Source organism: Podarcis filfolensis (genome assembly GCF_964270895.1).
Source record: "Podarcis filfolensis genome assembly, chromosome: 1".
Classification (NCBI taxonomy): domain Eukaryota; kingdom Metazoa; phylum Chordata; class Lepidosauria; order Squamata; family Lacertidae; genus Podarcis; species Podarcis filfolensis.
Genome location: NC_139604.1, coordinates 78,797,428 through 78,814,834, shown reverse-complemented (window position 1 = coordinate 78,814,834; position 17,407 = coordinate 78,797,428). Strand labels below are relative to the sequence as shown.

General features: G+C 43.7%; 1 protein-coding gene and 1 long non-coding RNA gene across 4 annotated transcripts; one reads left to right on the top strand and one right to left on the bottom strand.

Moving 5' to 3' along the window:
- The first annotated feature begins 5,500 nt into the window (after positions 1 to 5,500).
- LOC310757780 lies at positions 5,501 to 9,104 on the top strand. Its single transcript, XR_014545467.1, has 3 exons — positions 5,501 to 7,498; positions 7,640 to 8,451; positions 8,692 to 9,104. It is a non-coding gene; the product is annotated as an uncharacterized lncRNA (long non-coding RNA).
- A 728-nt stretch (positions 9,105 to 9,832) lies between these two features.
- Positions 9,833 to 13,307, bottom strand: FADD (Fas associated via death domain). 3 transcript variants are annotated; one of them, XM_083603018.1, is made up of 3 exons: positions 13,179 to 13,307; positions 12,548 to 12,856; positions 9,833 to 10,242 (listed from the first exon to the last, which is right to left on the bottom strand). In XM_083603018.1, the coding sequence occupies exons 2-3, from the start codon at positions 12,843 to 12,845 to the stop codon at positions 9,962 to 9,964; spliced, it is 579 nt and encodes a 192-aa protein (XP_083459144.1). In that variant the 5' UTR covers positions 12,846 to 12,856; positions 13,179 to 13,307; the 3' UTR covers positions 9,833 to 9,961. The 3 variants fall into 3 exon arrangements, with proteins under 3 accessions (XP_083459144.1, XP_083459143.1, XP_083459145.1); XM_083603017.1 differs by having other exon boundaries at positions 13,175 to 13,290; XM_083603019.1 differs by having other exon boundaries at positions 13,171 to 13,278.
- Between the last annotated feature and the right edge of the window lie 4,100 nt (positions 13,308 to 17,407).

The window sequence follows — 17,407 nt, the reverse complement described above, 5'->3', positions numbered from 1 at the left end:
TGTTTTTCATTAGAACTCCAAGATCTATCAATCAAAGCCATATGCGAACCAGACATCTGGTTAGAATGAATAAGGTGCTTCTGAGCCTATTCTGAGCCTTTGTTTTCAACACCAGAACTGAACTGAGCTCATATTCCTTTCACAAAAAGTCCACTCCTGGTTAGCTTTCTTCATTTCAGTAAATTGATTAGAAGGGGAAAGTTAATTTGCTGTTGTTCTGTGGCTGAGAGTCCAGAAGCAAATGATCCAGAGAAGGATGAGCAGGTTCAGATTCACCAGCTTCCCACCCCTGGATTAGAGAACAGGCTGTTCCACTTCACCTCCTCAAATCAAAGCAATTCAGAAGACTATGATTCCCCATCTTGTTTGTTGCCAGTCCTTGAGGCTAGGGAACTAAACAAATCACAGGCCTGTTTTCCCAAAGCATTTTGAAATGTTGCCTTGGGCCCAATGACTGCCTTCATCTCTCAGTTTGCTTTCTCTTAAACGGCAAACAACAGGGAACCATTCCAAAAAACCCAGTTATGACTTTTGACTTCAGGGAGACCCATTATGAAATCAGATACAAACCGGATATAATTCTGATACAGATTCTTCTAAAAATATTTACATACTGGGCTTGGCTTTTCCTACAGTCCCTTATCTGGTCCTATCAACTCATTTCATACATCTAAGTTGTGTTTGGCTGGGAAGCAACTTAGACCTTGGAAGTACCTGTTCAAGGAGACCTATTTTACTCGCTCTCCAATACATGTGTGCTACTGGAGCAAGGCATTTTACCTGTTATGTCATCCATTTCCCATGTGCCTGATATTATTATTATTATTATTATTATTATTATTATTATTATTATTATTTATATACCGCCCTATACCCGGGGGGTCTCAGGGTGGTTCACAGAATAAAATCAAGATATAAAACCACAAAATACATAATAAAAATGAAAACAACAACCCAATAGCTACTATTGGGGGTTAAACCCCAACTTCCATCAGCCCCAGCTAGCATGATCAATGGTTAATGATGATGGGAGTTGTAGTCCGGCAACAACCGGAACTCCACAAGTTGCCCACCCTTGCATTACATGATATTTGTAGTGCCCCTGCATACTGTTGCCACTATTGGCCTGCTCTAGACATGCTACTGTTAATTCAGTATGCTGGAGTCCCAGAAGCTGAGACTTCTGAATCAGAGGTAACAGCTTTATTATATGTAAACAGCAACCTTAGTCCTTGACTTCAGTTTACCCCTCAAATTCTGCTGCTGGTCATGCAAGAGGTTCTTACTTGGCCATTACTGATAACGGCTTTCCCATCACATAAACAAAGCTCAGGCTACAATCTTAAACGTACTTACCATAGAACAAGCCCTGCTGAACACAATAGGAATTATTGCTCAATAAACATGGGCAAGATTGCATTGCGCTGTAAAGCTGCAGTCCTATGTGTGCTTGCTTGGCTGTAAACACCACTGAACTCCATGGGATCCATTTTTTATCCCCCCCCCCAATGTTTAATGTTCTATTACGTTTTTGTTGTCAAATCTTTTTTTATTGCAAATTAAAATTCAAACATTAAACATCAACAACATCATGGGATCCATTTTTGGGTAGATGTGCATAGGATTGCTCTGCAGAACTTTCTACCTTACGCAAAAGGTGGAAAAAAGTTTCCAGGCTTCTTCCTCAATGTGAGTTTTTGCTCTGTCTCTGTTTGGAAAGACGGCAAAAGATCATCAGACTTCAAGCTTAACATCAGTTAAAAAATTAATAATGTGTAAATTGCATTGATTTTTTTCTTGCCTTTGAACAGATGATGCAGGGAATTCTAATCCAGTTTGCCTATTGCTCATTAAAGTGTTTATATGAAAATAAGGTACTATGGCCAAGAATTATCTGGTGTAATTAACAATATGATATACAGCGCTGCAAACCGCCTTAAGGCATACCCTACGTTTAACAGCACATAGTGTTTGGTGCCAATTTTTGTAGACATGCATCTACAGTAGTATTCACATGCACAAACATGTACTTTTAATACACAAAACAAAGTGTACATTAGTATATGCGTAGCGTTTGGATGTCACATTCAGATGCACTCGCAAACATTGCAAGAGGAATTGTGTTTTGAAAAGTTCAGTCATTTCAAGGCTCAGATTTATTGTTGGCCACACTCAGGGAAAGGAGAGGTATTGTGAGGACCGCGAATACCTCAGCTCAAATTCAGCAAAAGTGCAAGACGATGCTGCAATTAGAGTCAGTGAAAAGACTGCATGAGCAGTTGTCATGCATGCGATAAGTTGTTATTTCAGGCCGATGGCAGAAATCCTAGAAGAAAAATGAAGCACGTGGGTGATTCAGAGAATTGAAGCAAGTGAAATGTCTCACTTCAACGGGCTGAAAAGAGTCTTTTCTACAAAGATCTTTTAAAATGAATGCTGCAGAGATTTTGTAAGTTACTGACATTTCCTTCTTCGCTCTCCCAGATGCCTGAGGTGAATAGCAATCAATTTTAAAGTTGGCAATCAATCAAAATACATCAAAAAAATTTTATTTTAAATAAATCCCCAACCATAATCCCAGCCCAAATGAATAAGTCTTACATTCTCAAATCAGAAAACCACAGGCTAAATAAATAAATAAATAAATAAATATTTATTTATTAAAAATCTGGCATTGGTGAGTTTTAAAAGGAAAGGATATTTAAAGTGGTGATGTAGGTATTAAGAATACCTTTGCTTAGCAAAGCAGGCACAACTCTGAGCATGTGAAGAGGGCATTCAAGTTGGAGTCAGAGATCACTGGCAAAAGGCAGTTAGGCTGCGATTCTATATGCACTTACCTGTTATTGAATTCATTGGGGCTTACTTCTGAGTATACACAGTATACACAGGATTTGCTCTTCAGAGTTGGTAGGTCAAAATCAGTACCTTTGAATGAGCTCAAAAGGCAATAGGTAGCTTGTTCAAATAATCAGATTATTAATTTATATTCCACGTTTCCCCCAAGGAGCTTGTGTCAGCATATTTGCTTCACCCTTTTAGTAGGATTATTCTGAAACAGCTTTACAAAGTAAGCTTAAAGGTATGAAATTGGCTTTACCCAGGGAAGCTGCAAGTTAGCATTTAATATGGAAGAGACATTGGCCTCTGGCTTAATCTGGCCAGAGGTGGATGGGAGATATTTCCATTTTATTTTCTCCACTGCTAATTCCAGGGCTGGTACAGCTTGAGGGCTTCTTTGGGTGTTGTGAAGGGGCTTAGAAACCTGTTAATTGACTATAGACCTGATAGTTGACTATAGTCAAAAGACCTCTTTTCTTTTTGTTATAATGCTTTGTGATTTTTTTGATTTTTGATTTTATTATTATTTCTACTTGGGGTTTTTTTTGTTCAGTTTTGATGTATGGCTTTTTTCATTGTACATTAATAATAATAGATATATATTTTTTAAAAAAGAAACCTGTTAATTGATGTCCTAACTCCTAGATTGCCCCATTTTGGTCCCCTGTGCTATTGGAATACCACTGGTGGTACCACCTATTCGACTCTCCACAGATATGCCCTAGGTAGGGAGACCTGTGGCAACAAAGATGGGCTTCCTCTCTGACCATGGAGTCCTTCTCCCAGAGCTTCCTATGGTACCTTAGTTGCTGAAAGCCAAATGCAGTCTTGGAACTAAATATTTATTATTAATTTCCTATCTAACATGAGTCTGACCAAACTGCGGGAGGCAGTGGAAGACAGGAGTGCCTGGTGTGCTCTGGTCCATGGGGTCACGAAGAGTCGGACAAGACGAAACGACTAAACAACAACAACATCTAACATTCTGCTCCAGGGGTTCGGGGGGGCGGGAAGAGGGAGAAACTTTGCATTTTGTTTATATTTTGTTGAAAGCCAATAAAGGCTGTTGTTATTATTATTAGTATCCTTCTGTCTCAAGAGACACTGGAGTGTGCCTCCAGGGGGTGAAGTCAAAGGCTGGGTTAGCAGCACCAAAGTGACCTCTGCAGAGTGCAAGCCTAGGCAGTGTGTATGGAGCTCCTGGGCTGCCCAGACGACGAGACTCCTCTCTCAGCCTCGCTGATGTGGTCCAAAGGGAAGCAGAGCAATACGTTTGGCACCAGCTTGGCTGCAGGAGTTGCCAGAAAAAAATGGTGTACAAGGCACCATCTAACTGTCATAAGATTTTCTTAAAAATAAATAAAAACCAAGTTTACATTTGCCAAGGATGCCAGTAAAATTTCTATTGTGTAGGGCTGGATCACATCAGACATAGCCTGCTGTTTCAAGGTCAAAGTTAACAGAAATTTGGCTTAGAGAAAGGAGAATTCTGCAGATTGGCTGAATACTAGACCTTTAATAATGACACTGAGAAACAGTTTTGGCATACTGCACATCTATGTTTTTGAGATGCTGCTACCGAAGCTGCAAACAAACTAACAACCAACCAACAGTATTGGAAATAATATTTTAATATTAAGAAAAAATAATAATCTTAAGAAACATATTTGCGGAATGTAGGTAAACCAACAGATGTGCCCCTAGAAATGGGTCATTTCTAAACTCTGTTGCAACAAAACACACAAGGATTCTTGCCTAGATTTCTTTCCGGTGTTCTTCGCTTACAGCAAAATCTCTGCTTTGAGAAAACGCCTTCAGAAAAGGAAGGAGCAGGATGAGTAAAGAGTCAAGGTATGTTAATTGTTTTCAATTATATAAAAGGCTGCTCTAACAGGATGAAAAAAAGGGGAGGGGAAATTCTCCCCAGTGACTTACAGAGAATAACAGGGAAAGTCAGCAGTTTAAGCGTGTGAGCGACAGAAGTAAGTAGCAGTAACTAACAATTAGGAAATATGGTGGCAACCCATTAGAGGGAATTTCTACAGTATAATCCTATAAGAGAAGCTCCCCCTCAAAGTCCCTTCTATCGAGCTATTAAGATCGCTATATTTTATTTTTACTATAACTCCTTCTTGAACAGCCACACATCAAGCAGAATTTCAGCAAGTGTTTTCCGGCATGAAGATGAACAAAGATTAGCACTACCCTTGCTGAATTGCCTCGTGTTTTCTTTTAAGTGTCACAGAAGCCCAGCCAGAAGAAAAGAAGCCGCCCAGCCTTCTTGCTAGGAATGACACAGGCACATACAGGAACGTGACCTGGCCATAGCTGTCAACTTATAGATTTGAAAATAAGGGACCAGCAGCCTCGAAAATAAGGGATCAGCAGCCAAAAGAAGGGATCAACCATTACTTTGATACAATACATATTTTGTTGTGTGCAAATGGCTTTGGATACCTATTAGGTCCATAAATTACCATATAGCATATATTCAACACAAAAAACCAGCAACAATTTGTTGTTGACAAAGGACAGCTGGACATAGAAAGGGCCCCATTACCTTCAGTAGCCTATTTAAGGGACATCATCAATAAGGGACAGCAGTGGGACATGGCGCTGGGATAAGGGACTGTCCCGCCAAATAAGGGACGCTTGACAGCTATGACCTGGGCACAGACAACTGGTATGTCAGTTCCAATGGATTCCCCTTTTCCTTGGCTGGTCATAAGATCACAAGAGTCCTGCTGGACCAGGCGAATGGCTCATCTAATCCAGTTTCCTGTTCTCACAATGGCCAATCAGATGTTCATGGGAAGCTCATAAGCAGGACCTGAGCACTAGGCTACTCTCCCTTCCTGTGGTTTCCAGAAACTGGTATTCAGAAGCACACAGCTTTCACTATAGTTGTAGTGTGGTAGAGGCTGGATGTCCACTTATCAGGGATAGTGTAGTAGTGGACTGCAGGCAATGGCAGGTGACTGTGATCTTTGAGGGCCTTTCTGACTGCATGATGTTGGTGGTTCAGAACAGGGGAGTCAAAGCCTACTTTACATAACAGTCACTATAGTTTTCAGAATCTTTAAAAAATAAAAATAAGGTGCTTGACTTTTGGAATCCTTCCAGGCATTCAAATTCAGCACCTAAACACCACAAATGACAGATCACAATGCTTGCTCCACTTTCATTCATTTTTCCGTACGATGGGAGTCTTTAATTACACAGATCGCCTCTGTCCAAAAGTTGTTCAGCTACGGTTCAGTTACTGAAAATTGTATGTGCAGAACATCAAAGAAAAAGCCACGGATTGCTTCTTCTCTCGTGTACTTGAGAATGTCCACAGCACTCATGTGAAATTCATGTGAGGTTCGCTTTCCGTAGCTCAGAAATATAGTAATTAAAATTGTGGTAGAGAGTCCCCGACAAAGTTTATTGCAGCCGAAGTCAAGTATTAACTTGCCAATTTTACAAGCAACAAAGCCAGCCGTGTGTGAGATGTTAGCGGAAAGCATGTCAGCTACATGTTGCTGTCTTGTAACGTTATTTTGTAAATTCAGCGCTAGATTCAGGGTCTGCCAATTCCTTCCTAGTGCCAAACACAAAGAATGCACCAGTTAACCGGCAATCTTTCAAGCTGCACAAGCGTGAAAAGTAGCACCTTGGGGCAAGGGCAGGTCTCCTTTGCAGAAACACCAGGCGCATGGCTAAGCAGTGATAGAAACTCAAATATATAAGCTACGGTAGGTGCCAAATGGCTCCTTGAACCGGGGTGACAGTTGCCAAATAGAAATGCCAAGTTGCCATTTTTGGGCCAGGCGGCTCCTAAGTTGTACTTTTCAATACTGCTTTTGGGTTCCTGAAACTCATTCTGATTGTGCAGATAAAATCCGATGGATAGAATTCTACAGGATGTGCTGCTAGTGTGTGAAAACAGCCCAGGTCCAAGGATCCCCAGGCATGCACCTCCAGGCACCATCCTGCCACCCGGGCATCTTCACTTGGTCGCAAGTGGCCAATAAGGTAAAGGGACCCCTGACCATTAGGTCCAGTCACGGACGACTCTGGGGTTGCAGTGCTCATCTCGCTTTATTGGCCGGCGTACAGCTTCTGGGTCATGTGACCAGCATGACTAAGCTGCTTCTGGCAAACCAGAGCAGCACATGGAAACGCTGTTTACCTTCCCGCTATTTATCTACCTGCACTTCGTGCTTTCGAACTGCTACGTTGGCAGGAGCAGGGACCGAGCGATGGGAGCTCACGCGTCACGGGGATTCAAACCGCCGACCTTCTGATCAGCAAGCCCTAGGCTCTGTGGTTTAACCAGGTGCAAAATATGCCTGGCTGATTTTGAACACTGTGGATATGGCTATATAACCAACGTATTATTTATTACAGTTGTACCTTGGTTCTCAAACGCCTTGGTACTCTCATGTTTTGGCTCCCCAACACCTCAAACCAAGAAGTAAGTGTTCCAGTTTGCAAATGTTTTTCGGAAGCCGAATGTTTGGCGCGGCTTCCACTTGATTGCAGGAAGCTCCTGCAGCCAATCGGAAGCCACGCCTTGGTTTCTGAACTGTTTTGGGAGTTGAACGGACTCCTGAAACAGATTGAGTTCAAGAACCAAGGTACCATTTTATTACTGTTATGTACTTAAGAACATGTTCTCAAAGCTACCAGCATGAGTTTGACCAAACTGCGGGAGGCAGTGAAAGAAAGGAGCGCCTGGCGTGCTCTGGTCCATGGGGTCACCAAGAGTCAGACACGACTGAACAACTAAACAACAACAACAACTTAAGAACAGAACAGAACAATCATTAAAATGATTGGCTACTCAAGAAAAAGTTAAACAACTGCATAGGCCTGTCAGAATAGTCTTCAAGGGACACCTGAAAGTCGAAAGTGTGAAAGCCTGCAGAATCTCCACTTGAGACAGGCTAACCCTAAATGTCCAAATTCTGGTTGAGGACAGTGGGGCCTCTGTAACATGGGGGACAACTAACCACGGTCTTCCAGATGATCTCAATGATCAAATGGGGATACACAAGCTCAGGCAGTCCATCTGCCCCATCAGCAGTCTAGCTGCTGCCTTGTGCACCAGCCGAAGCTCCCAGACTGGGGCCCAACATGTACAGACATACCGCTTTCCTTGACAATCAAGAACTTGGTGCGTTCAACAGTATACATGCTGGGTGCTTTCTGACTAATGCTGTATGTGCCAGAGGGGCAAGATGGCATTGGGTACAGGGCTAGAATGTACAGTCCCGCCACTCCGCTCAAATGTTCACTGAATGGCTATGGTCCCACCCCCCAAAAAAGATCTATTCAATAGCTGTTTTTTCCACCTAGACAGAAATAACAATATGGTGGACCTCTGCTAGTGGAAGCAACCACTAAGTACTTATAAAGTCACCTGAGTAGCCAATTTGTGCCACAGTACTACAAACAGCACAGGCAATCCAGGCTCATGGTAAGCTTGGACAAGAGCAGGAGCTCCAGTGACATGAATGGGAAAGCCTGTGGCTCTCCAGATGCTGCTGGACTACAACTCCCATCATCCTTGACCATTGGCCAGGCTGGCTGTGGCTGATGGGAACTGAAGTCTAACAACATCAGGCAGAACAAAAAAAAATTTTTCCTTCCAGTAGCACCTTAAAGACCAACTAAGTTAGTTCTTGGTATGAGCTTTCGTGTGCAACTTCTGTTTCAGTGTATCTGAAGAAGTGTGCATGCACACGAAAGCTCATACCAAGAACTAACTTAGTTGGTCTTTAAGGTGCTACTGGAAGGAAAAAATTTTTTTTGTTTTGACTATGGCAGACCAACACGGCTACCTATCTGTAACTGGAACATCAGGCAGGCTCTACACTGGCTACTCCGGTTTAGGGTAAAGGGATGGTAGCACCCTCTGAGGTGATCCTGAGTACTGTGGCGAATGCTGTGGCATGGGGAGAGAAGTGCAGGGGCCAGGGAGAGGCAATGGTTGATGGTAAAACCAACCTGGAGGCAGGCAATTCACTAAATGGGATGCTGGCTCATGCAGAACTCGCCCCGATTGGCTGCCACAACATTCTCCTCAGTGTGCCTGTTTGTATTCTTCCCAGCTGCACCCAGTGAGAGTTCACATCCAGGCCTAAACCTGTGACCTCTCACAGAAGAAACCTGGGTTGCTCTACAGCCGTGGTTCTTAAAGGGTATGGCAAGAGAGGATGGTAAGTGGGGCGGGGAGATTCAGGAACAACCAGCATCATATTTTTGGAATGATTCATGTACTTCTTGTTGTTTCTTTTTTGTTTCCTGATGGATTTCTTATCAATAAAAATGTGGTATGGCGAAAGCAAATTTTTATTCTGAATGTGTGGCCCAGAGAAAAAGGTGTGAGAACCACTGTTCTGTATGATTAGAGCTTCATGGTATCCCACACATTGCATGTAGTGGGGAAGAGGGATGCCATGGGGGCATTTTCCTGTTTCTGGAAATGGATTGGCTCCCTATATGCCTGACCAATGTAGGAGCCTACTTGCTGCTCAGCAATTGGCGAGAACGTGCAATATTGCTCTGGAATTCAGCTGATTGGCTCTGAAAGCCCATCTTTGAAAGCTACCGTAGCTCCTGCTCAGGTGAACTCTGACAGGTGTGGTGCCAGTCACTTGCTATCTATGTAATGGCAGCTGACTTGGCTGGTGGGTAGTTCCACCTGTCAAAGGTGGCCCACAGAGAATGGAGGATTAAGGAATCCAGCCTGCAGTCTGGCCCATTTCCCATCCCAGTACTGGATGCTTCGGGGAGGGGCTGTCTATTTGCTATGGGCTGTGTGTTTTGGAGTGCTTGTGTTTTCTCCTTTTCAGTTTTTGTGCTGGGAATGTATAACATCCTGACTACATGATGCTAGCTAGCATAAGCCGACCTCCCAGCTTGCTGGGTGAGACCCTCAGACTGACCCATAAATCAGTCTTGGAGCAAAGCAGAGAGCAAGAAGAGAAAGAAATAAGCAAGGTTAAGTGCAAATGCCGTTCTGTAAGTGGTTTGTCTATAGCAGCCACAGCCCCCAACCTTTTTTTTTTTTAAAATGACAGCTCAACTGTGTCTTTAATTTTCCATTTCATGTCATCTTTTCCCATTGATTTCATTGTCCAGTTTCCCGTTGCAAAGCTTCTTCAACATAGTCTGCCGCAAGTTTCATATGACAGTTCTTGAGGGCTTTTATTACATCGTCAACCTTTGCTTCCTTCCCCTTTGATTTCCGCCACTCTAGAAGCGATTGCATCATTTGTTCATGCATGTTATATGGATTGGCGGTTACAATTCTATCGATTTTGACTTCTGAGATGCCAAGTTTTCGAATGAGCATTCTCCAGTTTTTCCCAACGTGATCACATATGACCTCAAATGCTTTGTCCAGCTTACCTAAAAACAAAATCATAGTTTGCGTCAACTTGCTAATTCACAATGGACCATTTAACGCTCCTCCTGCCATACTCCAGAGAATACTCTGTCTTGACCCTCCTACTTGTCCTACTGTGAAACACTCGGGGTTATGGCGTAACACTCAAGAGATGGGACAGGACTCCAGTCTGGGCGCTACTTCCCATATTTGCTACCCAGCCAACCCCATTTTTCATCTTGAGGTGTGCAGGGCCTCTGGGTATCTACATACCCAGTGAGAAGTTCACTGGCCAACCTTTGACTGTACTTAAGGAGTAAGGAGCCTCCAGCCCAGGGGCCTAAATAAGCCCATCAGGCCTCCCCATTTGGCCCATGAGGTCTTTCCGGCCAAGCCACACCCACATGCCCTACACCTGACATCATACATGATGCCAGATGTGGAGTGGAACATCACTTGGCTGTGATGAAATGAGGTTTGCAGGCATTGCCAAGCAGTTGATTGGTGCTGCCTGCAAAACCCCATGCAAAGCACTGGGCCCAGGGATTCCCAGTACTTGACAATCAGCTGATCGCTGGTACTTTGTGCACGGTGCATTTGCCCACACACTCTGATTTCAAACCAGGCTTGCATGTGTGTGTATCACCTGCCATTGTGACATCAGGTGATGGACAAGAGAGCAGCCTCACTCATCTGTCAAACTTGGCTAATGGTGAAGAGGTGGGGGAGAGAGAACCATCAGGCCCATTGGCCAGGTTTGAGAAGCTCAGAAAAGGCCATAGCTCAGAGGAGTTTCTAACTGCCTTCTGCCAGCAGCGATCAGCTGATTGTCGAATACTGGGAATCCCTGGGCCCAACGCTTTGCAGGCACCACTGATCAGCATCTTGGCGATGCCTGCAAACATCATTTCCTGTAAGCACACAAAGTGTCTGTTTATTTTTATATTGGGAAACAGGAAAAGAGTTACCATCTTTTTTCCTTGCAGGATATCTTAAAGAAAAAAGTTTAAGAGGAGTTCTGGAATGCAGATGGCATTAGCCCTATTCAGGGATTCACACAAAGCAGGGAGGAGGCAGAGGTGCACAGGCAAATCCTGTCCCCAATATTTACATAGAGGCTCCTCTTCAGACTTTCAAGTGTTCAGTGTGAAGATGGATGTCTGAGTGTGTTGGAAGCATCATGATAATGCCTGCATTATTAGAACTCTCAATCATAGGGAAGCTTCTTTATGCATTCAGTCAAATGTATACAGAAGCCCCCCATAAGTCCTTTATGCTGAACATGTGAGGGCCTAAGTATGAGCCCATGCACAAGGGAACACTGGAGGGTGGGCTTGCCAATGCACCTCCTCCTCACTCCCTCTGACAGTCTGGAGCCTCCATTTGTTTCCAACTACAACTCCTATCAGCCCCAGTCAAAATGGCACCACTGGCTGGGGCTGATGGGAGTTTAGTGGTGAAAGCTGCTCTAAGGCCTCATGTGTACAGGTGTGCAAACACCTAAATAAGGCTAGTGGGCTAAGCAAATTGTTTCAAGTTGTTAAAAGCAAGAACCCTAGACAAGACAGCTTGATCAGCTTTAATAGCAGCTTGATCAAGATGAAGCTAAAGTTGAAGGTTAAAAGGTAAAGGGACCCCTGACCATTAGGTCCAGTCGTGACCGACTGTGGGGTTGCGGCGCTCATCTCGCTTTACTGGCTGAGGGAGCCGGCATACAGCTTCCGGGTAATGTGGCCAGCATGACTAAGCTGCTTCTGGCAAACCAGAGCAGCGCACGGAAACGCCGTTTACCTTCCCGCCTATTTATCTACTTGCACTTTGACGTGCTTTTGAACTGCTAGGTTGGCAGGAGCAAAGACTGAACAACGGGAGCTCACCCCGTCGCGGGGATTCGAACCACTGACCTTCTGATCTGCAAGTCCTTGGCTCAGTGGTTTAACCCACAGAGCCACCTGCATCCCTCAAAAAGTTGAAGGTTAGGCAATGCAAAAAGGTGAACTGAGCTGCTTCAGACAGCATTATTATTATTATCATTATTACTATTAGTAGTAGTAGTATTAAGAATTTACCCTAAGCCCTATGGTCAAGTCACAACAATTAAATGACATAATCAATATTAAAACACAAATTTAAAAACTGTGGAAAACAACTTAAAATTACAAAACTAAGGTGGGCCCTGAAAATATACACCTCAAGTGTCAAAAGCCAGAGTAAGGGTGTAGAACACTTTTAGCTCCTTACAGGCTACAAACTCAATAATAAAGAAACAAATTTTCATATGCCAAAGCTCACTTCCTTAGATTAAACAAAAAAGCCAATTCCACCTACGTTTTTCTTGTGCATTCAGCTGATCTTCCGGGTCCCCACTTGCGCCCTCTTCAAACTGCCTAAGCAAAGTCAGCAGATCTTCTCTTTGCAGGCTTTTGAAGGCCTGCTCCAAGAACTCCACCTTGGTCCTCGTAACTATTTCCTGTTCCAGGAAAATGTTGAATAGATCGAGGCCACTTTGCACGGCCTCGAGCTTTTTTTTGCCAATGCGATCCCGGCAAAGGAACTTGAGATCGGCGAGCTCCTTTGGAGAAAGGCTCCTCGAGAATAAATTCAGCAGATCCAAAAACGGATCCATTTCTGGGGAACCTAGAAAGAGCAAGGCGGGAGATTAGGGAGTCCATATTAAAGGCATCAGTATTCAGGAAACCTTTCTCCTTTTTAAATAGAATACTGCTTTAATGCAGTTTTTTTATGGGCAGAGAAACATCTAGCAAAGATGCATTTGAACCCCAGGGCGATCATCGGGCAGAAAACGCAACTTTTAAAAATCTGACTTTCTCTTTCACTTTGTTTTCTAAACTTTCCCCCCAAAACAAACGCTAGGAAACTTTTTGCGCGGCGCTGAAATCTCGATAGGAGGTTGGAAAAAATGGAAAACTTAAGTTTTTAGAAAGCTTTACATACTTACTTCCTGGTTGAAACTTTGTTGTCGATCCGGAGGCTCCGGCGTCATCCGGAGGGAGGTCGCTTCCCTTTCGGGGCCCTCCGCCCACGCGGCGCAGCTTGCCTCTCTCCGGAAATCCGAGGCAAGGGAGAGAATCGCAGGGCGCTCCGCGGACACCAGGGGGCAGCATTGGCACAGCTTTTGCAACTAGCACCGCTGTTAACACGACCCAAGCCAGCCAGAGAAGAAAGCTCAGAAATAAACGTACGGCTTTTCTAGTTAAGTATTTCACTTAAAAATATGGAGGTGTTGTTAGACACCGCATTAAAATTGATCTGTCTGCTCCGTTGCAGAAACATGGTTTATGCATTTCTGCAGCAACCAGTTCTCCGTTCTGCATTGTTTTATTTTCTAAGTTGTGGACATTGCATTGTATTTTATAATAATAATAATAATAATAATAATAATAATAATAATAATAATAATAATAATTTATTTATACCCCGCCCATCTGGCTGAGTTTCCCCAGCCACTCTGGGTGGCTCCCAATCAGTGGCGTAGTGTGGGGGGTGCAGGGGGGGCCGGCCGCACCGGGCGCAACATCTGGGGGTTAGGGCAAATCCACGGGTTAGGGGGCGCAAATCCACGGGTTAGGGGGCGCAAATTACTTGCCTTGCCCCGGGTTCTGACAACCCACGCTACGCCACTGCTCACAATCAAATGTTAAAAACAGTATAGCATTAAATATTAAAAACTTCCCTAAACAAGGCTGCCTTCAGATGTCTTTTAAAGATAGGATAACTGCTTTTCTAAGTTGTGGACATTGTATGATGTCAACAGGGCAAAGTCGTTGTTTTATTTCTGCACTTCTCAAACATTTGTATTGTTATATGTAATAAAAGAAAACAATCAAAATTATTGATTGGTGATTGATTGATTGATTGATTAACCACTAACCCCCTCCCGGTACCAATAAAAAAAAATTCTTTTCAGGGATTTGTATTTTGTGCATATGCTTAATTTTAATTCAGTTGTGCAGTCTTCCTTCCTTCTTGCATGCTATTGAAATGTATGTGCTTTATTACATGGTTATTTTTTTATTTTTTAAATTGCACATTCTAATTTATGTAAATAAATACAATGGATAAAAATGCTTTGGGCAGTCAAAGCCAAGCACTTTAAAGTCATATTGCTTTCCAAGGGGAGATATTTAGAGTGCAATGTGTGCAGGTGAGTGTATATTTTTGGGCCAAGATCCATGGCTCAGTGTTAGGTGCCAGGCTCAATTCCCAGAATACCCAGATAGGGCTGGAAATGCCCCCTGAGTTCCTGGAGAGCTGCTGTCAATCGGTGTAGACAATAGTGAGCTAGATGAAGCAATGTTCTGACTCACTCCTATGTTTATAGGGAAGCAAATAGCACTGTTTTCAATGGGATTTCAGTATGTAAAAACACAATCAGAGGCGGATCTTGGGGCCTCAAATTCCAGCAGCAGCACCTGTGCGACGCCAAAATTCAGTGCCCCCCCCAACGCTTCTTGCCTTCCATTCTAAATCATAGTTTAAAAGTCAGTTTTAAGAAAGAAAGTGGGTTTGTTGCACTTTAAATCCACTTTAGTTCTGCGCTTCGAGGTCTAGCACTCAAATCTAGTTTTCAGCTAGCAATATCTGTCCAGCAGAGGGAGTTCAAAGAACTGGAAACCACAGAAAATATATTCCTTTCTTTGGAATAACCATTAGAAAGACCAACAGTTCACACAGTTTCTTCCTCTTGCAGCAATTGTAGTGTGCTGTGCTGTATGATTTTTAATTGCCTTTTTCTTGCTTCTTTTATTTCTTATATTGAATGTTATTGTATTCTATAGAATTCAGATTGTAAGTGTTCTTCACAGGTGTGCTGCAGATGACCTTAGAAAGCTTGATCTGCTGATTACAACTTGGGAAACTCTGGTACAGGGAAATCCCTTTTGATTCAAAGGTTATATAAATTAAGGTTATGACGATTAGGCGGTATATACGGTAAATCCTGCCAAATGAAATGAAATATTCAACCGTGTTGAGCCCTCATCTGAAGAGTTACTATCCAGCCACCATTTTGCCATAGGCATTACCTGAATCACAGGAGAAATGATCTCTCCTTAACAAATATTTCATTTGTTAGCTTTTTAAATCCTACATCTAAAGCAGCAGTGGTTTGTATGGTGGGACAGAGGAGCAGCCTTCATCTCCCAGCAGCATCATTCCCTCTTACCAGTAGGGGGAGACAGTGGCCACACCAGGCCAGCCAATCCAGTGCTCCTCCTGGTGCACCTGCACTGCCCCAGCCATGTCTCCCCCTCCTGGTAAGCAGCAGTAAAGCAGTTGCTGTAGCTCCCTCCCGCTAGGAGATCTGCTCTTGACCTAAAGCAGGCCTAGCAGAAGCAGGGCCAGTCTTGCCTTGAAAAAATTTCAAAGAAAGATTAAATTGGCCCCTTTTCTTTTTGAATTGGTTCCAATACCTCTTGCAAATTCCAGTCAAGATATAGAAAGGAAGGCAAGCAGGCATGCTAGCTACATTATTTTCGGCACTTGTTTTCAACATATGTGTGTATGAATTAGGTAAAGGTAAAGGGACCCCTGACCATTAGATCTAGTTGCAGACGACTCTGGGGTTGCGGCGCTCATCTCACTTTATTGGCCAAAGGAGCCAGCGTACAGCTTCCGGGTCATGTGGCCAGCATGACCAAGCCGCTTCTGGCGAACCAGAGCAGTGCACGGAAACGCCGTTTACCTTCCCGCCGGAGTGGTACCTATTGATCTACTTGCACTCTGACCTGCTTTCGAATTGCTAGGTTGGCAGGAGCAGGGACCGGGCAATGGGAGCTCACCCCATTGCGGGGATTCGAACCGCCGACCTTCTGATCAGCAAGTCCTAGGCTCTGTGGTTTAACCCACAGCGCCACCTGTGTTAAAGACCCCCAAATCTCTCTGGCCACCTCTGCACTACACATTTAAAGCACCATGACGCTGCTTTAACAGTCATGACTTTCCCCCCTAAGGAATCCTGGGACTTGCAGCAAAAGCAGCTGTACCTGTCAGGAGTCAGAGGTATTTGCTGAGTGAGAGCATGGAAAGTCTCTAATTCAGATTTTTTAAAAAATGGTTAGGGTGTATATTTTACACTGTCTGCATATGATCTGAATGTAAGTAGATACCCTGATCCTTTCCTTTCCTTTTTCATGAGTCATCACTTCTCCTTCCCAGGAAAAGGAAAGGTTTGTTAATATTCTGTTAGAAAGGGCGTTGCCCTTTCTATTCACAGGGAGCAGATTATCTTCAGTCCTGTCAATAAGCAGTACAGGATATGACTATGCTGGTTACTCATACCAGTTCAGAAAGAATGAATAAGAAAGGAATTCCTTTTTCATTGCATAGCTTGCATTCAACTTTTTTTTCTAAAGAGAAAATTGTTTTTATAATTTATTTTGCCACCAACTTCAAACCGATATTGAAGCCCTGGAAGTAAGAATCCCAGTCTTTCCTACCCTAACTTGTATTCCAAGTTGTGCAAGTAGCCAAACTGGTGTTATGGTGCACGCGGACGAAATGATACACTAATCCCCACATCTTTAGCACAACAAATTGCCACTGTAACTTGAAGTGCATGCATGTATGGCCTAGGGGAGCTTTCTCCCACCTGGCGCCTTCCAGATGTTTTTTTGACTACAACTCCCATCAAACTCATCCTGCATGTCTATAGGAGGTCCAGGTGTCAGATCCGGCCCAATCGCCGCCTCAATCCAGCCCGCGGATGGTCCGGGAATCAGCGTGTTTTTACACGAGTAGAATGTGTGCTTTTATTTAAAATGCATCTCTGGGTTATTTGTGGGGCATAGGAATTCGTTCATCCCCCCCATATAGCCTGCCCCCCCACAAGGTCTGAGGGACAGTGGACCCCACTGAAAAAGTTTGCTGACCCCTGGTCTAAAACATCAGCTTAGCTTAGGGAATGCATTGATAGAGAAAAACAGCAGCAGGGCCTGAGACAGAAACAGCATGTTGTTGTATGCCTTACCTTTATGACCTTTATAACCCACCCAGTGTTGAGATTCGTGCATTGCTGCGGATGGACTAGATGACCCCTAGGGTCCCATTCAACACTACAATTCTTTGATTCTTCCTTCAAGAAGGCCAGGATAGTGTACATTGCTTCCTACCTCCCACCTTTTATCCTCACAATACTGTGAGGTAGGTTAGGCTGACAGTAGGGATGGA